Source organism: Numenius arquata, chromosome 1, assembly GCF_964106895.1.
Source record: "Numenius arquata chromosome 1, bNumArq3.hap1.1, whole genome shotgun sequence".
NCBI lineage: Eukaryota > Metazoa > Chordata > Aves > Charadriiformes > Scolopacidae > Numenius > Numenius arquata.
The window spans coordinates 139,113,046-139,122,761 of NC_133576.1; the positions used below are offsets into that span (position 1 = coordinate 139,113,046).

The 9,716-nt window shown below is 48.1% G+C and overlaps 1 protein-coding gene across 1 annotated transcript; it reads right to left on the minus strand.

Annotated features, from left to right (window-relative positions):
- Positions 1-2,337: 2,337 nt before the first annotated feature.
- Positions 2,338-9,066, minus strand: KLHL35 (kelch like family member 35). Its single transcript, XM_074154042.1, has 6 exons — positions 8,177-9,066; positions 6,060-6,244; positions 4,796-4,914; positions 4,117-4,305; positions 3,266-3,454; positions 2,338-2,526 (listed from the first exon to the last, which is right to left on the minus strand). The coding sequence occupies exons 1-6, from the start codon at positions 9,064-9,066 to the stop codon at positions 2,338-2,340; spliced, it is 1,761 nt and encodes a 586-aa protein (XP_074010143.1).
- Positions 9,067-9,716: the final 650 nt, after the last annotated feature.

A 9,716-nucleotide genomic window follows, 5' to 3' on the forward strand; every position in this document is an offset into this window, starting at 1 on the left:
CATGCTTTCTTTTGTGCCATTTGAACCAACTGAGCGAAAGGCGCCTGTTTCTCCTGAAATCTCCATCCCCATCAAAGACCCAATTGTGGATGCAATTTGATTGCAAATAAAATTGCCTTTTACCAGCATAAATTTCCTTTTCTCTCTTCATGGCAATAACCTACACCATTTCCTTTATATTGCTTAAAGGGCACATTGTGCTTCTTTCAACACCTATAAATACTTAAAGGGTGAGCGTCACGAGGATGGGGCCAGTCCTTTTGCAGTGGTGCCCAGTGACAGGAAAAGAGGTAAGGGGCACAAACTGGAACATAAGAAGTTCCATCTAAACATAAGGAGGAACTTCTTCACTTTGAGGGTGGCAGAGCCCTGGAAGAGGCTGCCCAGAGAGGTGGTGGAGTCTCTGTCTCTGGAGACATTCAAACCCCTCCTGGACACATTCCTGTGCAACCTGCTCTGGGTGACCCTGCTCTGGCAGGGGATTGGGCTAGATCATCTCCAGAGGTCCCTTCCAACCCCATATCATTCTGTGATTCTGTGATTATGATCCAATTAAAATGGCTAACCCACATGCACACGCCTTAAGCAGAATTTGGGGCTGAGAACATCCAAGTAGTGCACCTCAATGAACAAAATGGCTATGATAGCCCTGAGACTTTCCAGACGTGACTATGGGGAGCCCCAGGTACATTTCATGCAACAAAACACCTTGCTCATCACTTGGGCAATGGAAGAGCACACATTTCCTAAAGAGAAGAGATCAGTGTGCTCCAGTTACAGCCAATTTTGGTTCTTCAGCAAGGACTTCTTTTTGCCGTGTTTTATAGGTAGGCCTGACATCACCATGAAGAAGCGGTGAACTTCTCAGAGTTCACAGAAAACAGAAGCACTAAAGAGGACCACATAAAAACCAGCTATATGGGGGAAAGCAGGCAAAACCAGGAGGTTTAAGACAATTAAAAGGCCCTGACAAGGGGAGTATCTGGGCCAGTGGACATAGTTGTGTCCTCTACTTCAGGAAGAAGTCATCATTGGGGTGAGGAGAGGAAGGTGCAGAGAAAACAGCAGCCAGCCAGCAGCTGCTGTAGAGGGGTGCACCCTGCAATGTACAAGTAACAGGAGTTTTTAAGAGACCCCACTCTACATTTGGCAGCAACTAAGTCCCTAATTGAGCAACATGAACATTTACACGGACCCATCAGAAATTGCCAGTTCCAGGCATGGACTAAAAAGACACTGACACCAAAAGCTATGGCTATTCTACCAAATCAAATGCGCTCAGGATCATTTCTAGACGTGAGACCAACTGGCTTGGAGCAACACAGTCTGTGTAATCACACACTTGCCCTCCAAATGAGCTGCACATTCAGGCTCCAGGGGACTTTGTATCAAATCTGTTAAATATTCAGTTTATTTTAATTGCTTGCTAGCATACTCCAGAGCCAAAATGAGCCAGATGTGATTCTGTGGCTACCAACCATGCCTCAGGTCTTCATGCTTGATTCCTACACATTAGTATTCCCCTAACGCTGCTCTCCAAAGAACAACTCTTGGCCATATCATCCACTTGTCCTCTCAAGGACAAAGACACAGTGAGATAGCAGTCCAACTACAAAACGTGTATGAAAGGAGACAGCACTCTGTGTTTTAGGGGAATAGACCCTCATACAGCAAGTGCAGAATGGAGTCAGAGCTTGGCCTATTTAATCAGGCTTTTGGGGATTTAGTGGAGGAATTTTCTTGGGCTATCAGCTTTGAAGTCTCAATCTCATCTCTCCACTGTAATGGGACTGACCATTCATGGACGTTAATGACCATTTAGGTCACCACCGTGGTTTGCCACAGGGTTCTACAGGGCTAAATGCACAAATATCAGGTGGCTTTAGCTAAAGAATTGGATCCTGTTAACAGTCGTTACTGCAACAGACTTGGGTGTCAGAAAGCCGCAAATACATGTCCTTGCAGGACATGAGCCTCTGTTGCCAACATAACAGAAAACTGCAATATATAGCTAGGAAAACATACGTAAAGGTCAAATTCAGAGGTTCCAGGGGCTGCAAGGATATTTGAATCCTTCTGTGGCAAGGTCTGTGATGCAGCTTCACACAGTCCAGCACCCTTTCCTCTTCTCACCTAGATCAGTATCAAAGCCATTGGCATCATCAGGCCAGGAAAAAACAAAACAGAGGCTTCCCAGGGGCTGGTTGGAGCACACCTTCTTCGGTGGCTTGGATTGCCCTTCCCCACACAAAGGTGAGATGTCCATCCACACTCTGGATGGCCACTGTCTCAAGGGGAGGCTCTGGGTGGGAGGTGGACGCTGTTGGAGCCCCGTGGTCATCTGCTCATGCGCTGCAGGATGGTGACACAGCCATGATAACTGGTACAGCGCTGCAGTGGCGGCTGCTGCTCCACCATCCCCGTCACCGGGTCGAAAGTGAAGGCTTTGTCCGTGCCTTCCCCATTCTCGTCTCGGCCACCCAGGATGTAAATCTTCCCTCCGCACACCGTCAGGCCACAGCTTTCCTGGGAAGCAGAAGGAAAGCCCAAGAGCTGAGGAGCAAGACTCAAGCTTTAGGCAAGGGGGCTGAGCAGGGGCAGGGGAGTCATCGCAATGGGCTCAACTCTCCCCTGCTCAGCAGAAGGGAGCAAAAGTAGGTAAAGTAAGTGATGTCTGGCTCTTGGGGTGGTGCAATAGTACGGTTTCAGTAAGAATTTAGGCACTTGCAATGCCTCAAGTCAACGATGGGATGTTGCTGTTCCTGGCAGCCCCCCAGGCACAGCACAGACTCATAAGCCCACCAAGAGCCCAGAGATCCAGCCAGAACCTCCCTGTGAAAGCCCCTTATAAGGATGCATTAACACGGTGTTTTAATTCAGATTCGGGTGAGCTGTGTCCCAACATTCTTCTTCACTTTGCCATGGCTCACAATGCAGCATGGCTTTGGAGTACAAGACTGTGAAGACACTAAACCAACATACACAACCACCACCAGCCTATGTTCAGTCCACAGACCAGACTAGAGCCATTATAAGCCTCATCCTGAAACACAGTGTGGAGGACAGATCCTCAACAGATTTCACCCCACAGAGCCATTCCTCTGGCATTAATAGCTGGTGTAGACCCAGCTTCAGCAATAAAACTTGGGTTTGCTGTGAGAGAGACATCCTCCAAGCAGTATGGACACTGATGGCGAGTATATATATATTTGAGTTGCTTTGCAGAGGTCATGTTCACATGCTTGGAGCCAAACCTCTTCCTTACCAGAGGCCCAGGGAGGGTGGCCACTTCTCGCCAGCTGTCTTTCCTTGGATCGTAGCTGAAGATTTTACTGAGGAGTCCGCCTACAACATAAATGATGTTGTCCAAGCAGACGGCGCTGATGCACCTCTGATAAAAAGGGGTTGGAGACAAAAGCGTCCACTTGTTGTCCTCTGGATCATAGCACTGGACCTGGGAGGAGAAACACAGAAACATGGAATTTACCACATCTCCCTGCTTGGATGAAGCTGCTGTTCACTAGAAATAAAAGCACATGGGGACAGAAACACAGATGGGAGCTTCAACACCCGGAGACCAGTGCAAAGAGCAAAGCAATGAGGGGTTCTAGCATTCCCTCTTGCATTCAAGTCTCCCAAACTACAACCCCCAGGGTGGCTGTCCTTGACCCAGATAGTGCATGATTAAGTGTTCAGAGATGGAGCTGAGCAGCGCTGATGGCTCTTTCTGCAGCTCAGGAGACCAAAACCACCATGTCTGGCTTGAAGAGGTCTCCTCCAGGCAGTTACTATGATTGTTACTTATCTGAAGTGAATACCGTCAGTGTTGGAGATTTGTTCCTGTGGTGCCTCAGGGCTGACCAGGCTTCAGAGCAGAACAGGTTCTACTGAAACCATGTCTCATATACTGTCAACTCCTGACGCCTTCCCTTTCTGGTCTGTAAATCTCATTGACTTCCATTTAAATGTATGACTTCTCATCTTATTATAAGGGAGACTTATTAGACTTCCAAAATAAGGCACCCTTGTAGCTTAAGGACAACCTCATTTCCCTCCATGTTTTCTGGTAAACCTTCTTTTTTAGATCTCTGTCCATTTTTGATGCCCCAGCAATACCTTGTCGGTGTTAGCGGTGTCATCCACAGCACCACCCATCACATACAGCTTGTTCAGGCAGGAGACCACGGCCGCCGAGCTCACAGCTTGAGGCAGCGGGGCCAAGGTTGACCAGCTGTTGGAGAAGGTGTCATAGCACTCCACGCTAGAGAGGCGGTAAAAACCATCAAAACCTCCCACAGCGTAGATCTGCCACAAAAGGAGCAAAGCAAGCCGATTAGAAACTCCTGGACTCACCTAATGGGCTACGGTGTCATGACGTACAGGAAGGGATGTCAGGACTTGGCCAGAAAGACAGACACCAAGCCACAGTAAAACCTTGGGGTTGGATTAGATGACCTTTAAAAGTCCCTTCCAACCCAAACCGTTCTATGATTCTATGAAACACCCCACACTGTATGGATTTCACCCAAAGACTTGACACAGCTATCTGCAGTAGTTTTGCACCACCCCACGGAAGATCTTACTGCTACAACTTCATTTGTGGCTACTTCAGGAGACAACACACACCCGACTGAAACAATGTCTTGGTTAGGTCCTAGTTGTTCTCCCATCAAAACCATCTCTAAATGACCCAGAAGACAAACACACACTGATAGTTTCTCATCGTAGTGGGCAGCAGGAAAAGTGGGGGACAGTGCTCCATGTGGCTTCTTCCAAAGTTCAGGCCATTGCTTACCTTGCCCTGAAGCGTTGCCATTTTGTGCCTCCATCGGCCTTTCTGCAGACAAGCAACCTTGATCCAGACATTCAGCTGGGAGCTCAGCACCCAAACATCGTTGCTGCTGATGTGTCCTCCTGAAAAACAGAGGGATGCAGGGCTGATGCAATCCCAAGGACAGCTGCATCACCTCACTACACCACAATATTGCATAGTTCCTCCATGCAATGGAACAACTAGGGGTCAGTCCCTTCTCCCAAGTAACAAGTGAAAGGACAAGAGGAAATGGCCTCAAGTTGCTCCAGGAGAGGTTTAGGATGGATATTAGGAAAAAATTATTCACTGAAAAGGTTGTCAAGCCTTGGAAGAGGCTGCCCAGGGCAGTGGTGGAATCGCCATCCCTGGAGGTATTTAAAAGCCGGGCTGACGTAGCGCTAAGTGACATGGGTTAGCAGTGGTTTTTTGTCAGTGTTGGGTTGATGGTTGGACTCAATCTGAAAGGTCCCTTCCAACCTAGAAAATTCTATGATTCTAACTTAGGCCAGAATACAGTTATTGGCTTATGGCCATGTTAACACACCTTTCCAAGGGAGATACCCTCTGGATGTCATGGCACTTTTTACACGTTGTTACATTGCTCTATCCCTCATATGGCATTGTATTTTAAGTGAGGGACAGGCAGAAGGCTCTGATCTTTTAGGAAACCCTGCCTGACAGCATACACCAAAACCATCTCATTCCACAGCTGAGCGCTTTTGACAGATGCCCAACAGAATGGAAAGTTTTTTTAATGCTGCCATCTTCTTCCTCAAAGGTGAAATTTTTCCTTGGGACAGCAAAATCCAAACCACCTAAGGATAAACTTCGCCAAGAAATGACTTTGCTCCAAAGCTGAGATCATAGCATCATAGAATGGTTGGAGTTGGAAGGGACCTTAAAGATCATCAAGTTCCAGCCCCCTGCCTCGGGCAGGGACACCTCCCACCAGACCAGGTTGCTCAAAGCCCCCTCCAGCCTGGCCTTGAACCCCTCCAGGGATGGGGCAGCCACAGCTTCTCTGGGCAACCTGGGCCAGGGTCTCACCACCCTCACAGTCAAGAATTTCTTTCTACTAACTAATCTAAACCTCCCCTCTTTCATTTTAAAACCATTACCCCTCGTCCTATCACTACAATGCACGTGAATGAGTCCTAGTGAACAGAACCAAAGAGTAGATGCCCAAGCAGAGGTCGTGCCGTTCCTTGCAACCAGGAAGGGACCGTCTGGGTCCAGGGTATCTCACCTGATATGTACACATCGTTCTTCAGTGTGCAGGCAGCAAACTCTGACTTGGTGTAGCCAGGCACGCTGGAGAGGGCTGTCCACTGCCTGCTTTTTGGGTGGTAGAGGTCCGTGAAGGGCAGCTTCAGAAGGCCTTTCTTATCACAACCCCCAATGACGATGATGACTTCTGCCAGCTCCATGAACCTAGACCATGAAAGGCATGGGTAATTCCCCAGGCCAATGCTAATCCTTTCCATCATCCCTCCCATCCTATCTAGGATCCTATTCTATCTAGTATGGGAGGGATGATGATGATCTAGGACATTGGCAACACAGTCCAATGGACAGAGAGAAGAGGCCTCTCCTGCATCAGCTGATTTTCTGGGCAAATCATTTCACCCCCGCACCTTCCCTTTTCTCCCCACATTCAAAACAAAGGCACCTCCCAGACTGGGTGGGAAAAGGGTCCAAACTGCGTAGGGAAAGAAAATGGGAATGACCTTTAAAAGTCCTTTGTGAGATTGCCTCCTGCCACTCACCATCCTCCCCGCTCCAGCACAAATCAAGCCTAATCCTCAAGACACAGCCATGAGCGTGGAAAGCCATTCCTGGCAGCCCGCCCGCGACAAGCTCTCTGCCTGGAGAGAGGAGTGTTTCCAGGAAATATCTCTCTCTCTCTCCAGCCCTAATAGCAGTGAACAGACGAGACAGACAGCAGGGGAAGGAAAAATCCTGCCAGCGAGTAGGTGGCAAAAGAGGAACAGCTCTGCAGCAGGGGAGGGGAGAGGAGGGAGGAGGATGAAAGAGGATTTGAAAGGCTTGGTCCAATCCTCAGCTCTGCCATGGTTTGTGAAGGCTGGGACAATTCACTTAAGACCAAAGATGTAAAAGGAGGGAGGTAAAATGTGGAAGCTGGGGGGTGGGATTTATCCCCAGTGAATTTTAGCTGTTTGCATCCTTGAGAAGGTCATCACGGAGCCTGTTGTGATATTCATCACCGAGAAGAGGTGTCAAACCATCCCTTCCACCTGACAGAAACATGCCCTTAAATGCCAGGCTGTGACTTCTGAGACGCACTGGGGCAACTTCCATCCTTCTGCCCAGGATGTTCCACCACTGAGTGGCAAAAAAAAACTTCACTCCTTGGTCTGAAGAGCAGGAGAGCACAAGAACCTGGCCCTGCAGCCTTGTGGTCATGGGTGTCCTCTGGAAAAAGATGGGGAGCCTTGCAAATCACTCAGTTTGATATGGCCACCCACCACAGAGCAGAGATGTCCATCAGTACTCTTACCAAGCCCACCCTAAGGGACCTGTGGGACCATGAAGAAGCAGGAGAGACTTAAAACGTGGCTGATCAAATCCAAACTTCACAGTCACTAAAAGCTGCAGATTTACACACACACCCGAGAAATCTCTTTTTTTTAATACCTCCTCCATTTTACACTGGTAGCTGCCTGGGCCAACACCTCTTTATCTTCTTGCTGCTCATAAATAAACCAATGAGGAAAAAAAAAGAAAAAAAAAATAGCAATTTGAGGATATCCAGGTAGACACCTGGATAATAACTGGTTTGTTTTTTTTTCCCTGGATACTAATTCCTGACCCTACAGCAATGCCTTTGAGAAAGGCACCATGCTGATGGCCAGGAGGACTGAGACCGGTCCAAGCCTTCCTGCTAACAGCTTGGAGAAAGCGGGAGAGAGACCAAAAGAGGTGAAATGAGAACAGACCAGTGGCAGAGCCAAGAATGGAAAACAGGTCTCAACCCAGTGCTCTACCCATTGTTGAAAGCAGATTGAAATAAAGACCTACAAGCACCCATTCTTGCTCATGGTCTGGCCACATATCTGGATGGCATCATTGCGCACCCAGAGCAGTGTGACCAGAGCACTTCTTGCCAACAAAAAGAAAAAGTGTCACATGCATTAGTATAAACTTCACAGGAATCATTTAAACCGGGCAAACATCTCCAAGGCCTTCATTTTGGGAACAGGGAGGCCAAAAGAGAAGCAGAGGGAAAAAAAAATAAAACCACACACAGAAAAAAAAAGAAAAAACATCCCAAGAACTCCCCTCAGTCTTTAAATCCATCAACTTAGACCATGCCGGTCTAGGGAAGATGACGCTGTGTTTTACCTTCTGGGCCTTGAGCGCAAAGAGCTGACCTCGTTCCCGAGGATGTAGTACTTGCGGGCCTCGTGCAGCAGAGGAATGCACTCCTTTGAGTCCTGGATGAGTCCATCCATTTCCACCTTCTCCAGGAAGTAGGTGGGGTCGAGCAGGGGCAGACGCACATGCTCAAGGAGGTCCTTCAAGGCTCCCTTCCTGGCAGGTACGTCATGCCGTACCCAGCGCATGACGGCTTCAAAGACCACTTCCTCCTTGGGGACCACCAGCTGCTCATCGGACAGATATTCAACCAGCTCCTTCACTCCCATCTCCAGGAACTCTTCATGACATGACACCTCCACAAAACACTCCAGCATGAACCTCTTGCTCTTTTCTGTCAGAGACGCAATGGAGAATGAATCAGCAAACTTCATGATGCCCAAACAATTGCATGGGTGAAGCTGGCCTTCAAGGAAGGTGACACAAGCATCTCTGAGCTTGGAGATCTGCAGCAAGTCAGACAGTTCCAAGATGCCTTCAACGTTGTCCTCCTGAATGATGATGTTCCCCCCATACATATAATCAAGAAGAAGAGACATCGTGGAAGCAGAAATCTTCTGGATATTAATGATATCCTGGTGGCCTTCCTTGAGATTGCCACCAAACATGGCCCGGAAATAGGTGCTGTTGGCCGACAAAGTGGCACGGTGACAGGGGAATTCTTGTCCATCAATTAATAGCACCACATCTGTGAAGATGCCACTCTGCCGGTAGGAGTTCAGCGTCTGGAGGATCTGCTCGGCATGGCAGGACCCGCTGCAGAGCTTCATGTGCAGCTTTTCTTTGCTCGGGTCCCGCGTCGCATTTTCCAGGTTGCTTGTCCTGAAACTCGATTCTTCTTTCATCATTCGATGCATCCTCATTGGGAAGCAGGGAGGGAGACAAGAGAACAGTACGTTATTAAAATATCTGACTGCAATGCCCAACACCATCATGGTTTCTGCATCTTCCTCGATGCCATAAGGAAGTACAGATTCCAGATAAAATGGGTATTTCCAACCCAACCTCATGCCAATAGACCAACTTCTGCTTTTAGGAGGTGTTTCTTCTAAGTCAGTTGCCTTGCCCAACCTATGCTGTACTAACACCCTGACACCCTTTCCTTCCTTTCTGACATTTTGCAGCTCTTATTAAACTATTTCCCCATCCTCTCAAATGCAAAAGCTCCATGGTACAGCCCAGCTGGAAGCAATGCAATATTTTGACTTTTTCTATCCACCACATTTCCCCAGATATCTTATTCCAGGCAAAAATCCAGAGGTAAGGATGTGAGACTGGGATTTGCCACAGATAGCTATGACATGACCTGCCCAAACGCAGGGGAGATGTCTACATCTGACCTACTTTTCCGCTAGATTTGTTCTCCAGATTATTTTAAATCTTTCCTGAAGGACTTCATAAAGCAATTGCAATGAAGCAGAGCAGACTTCTCTCATTGGATCTCTAATGGTTCCCACTTCACACTGACAGCCTGAGCAGAAGGACCCATCCCTGTAGGACAGGGAAA

Excerpts from the sequence above, each read along its gene's own strand:
- KLHL35 (XM_074154042.1), bottom strand. The coding sequence starts at position 9,066 with ATGCATCGAATGATGAAAGAAGAATCGAGTTTCAGGACAAGCAACCTG. Across the intron at positions 6,245-8,176 it reads TTGCGCTCAAGGCCCAGAAG|GTTCATGGAGCTGGCAGAAG; the intron begins GTAAAACACAGC and ends TTCATGGTCTAG. Across the intron at positions 4,915-6,059 it reads GAACGATGTGTACATATCAG|GAGGACACATCAGCAGCAAC; the intron begins GTGAGATACCCT and ends TCTGTTTTTCAG.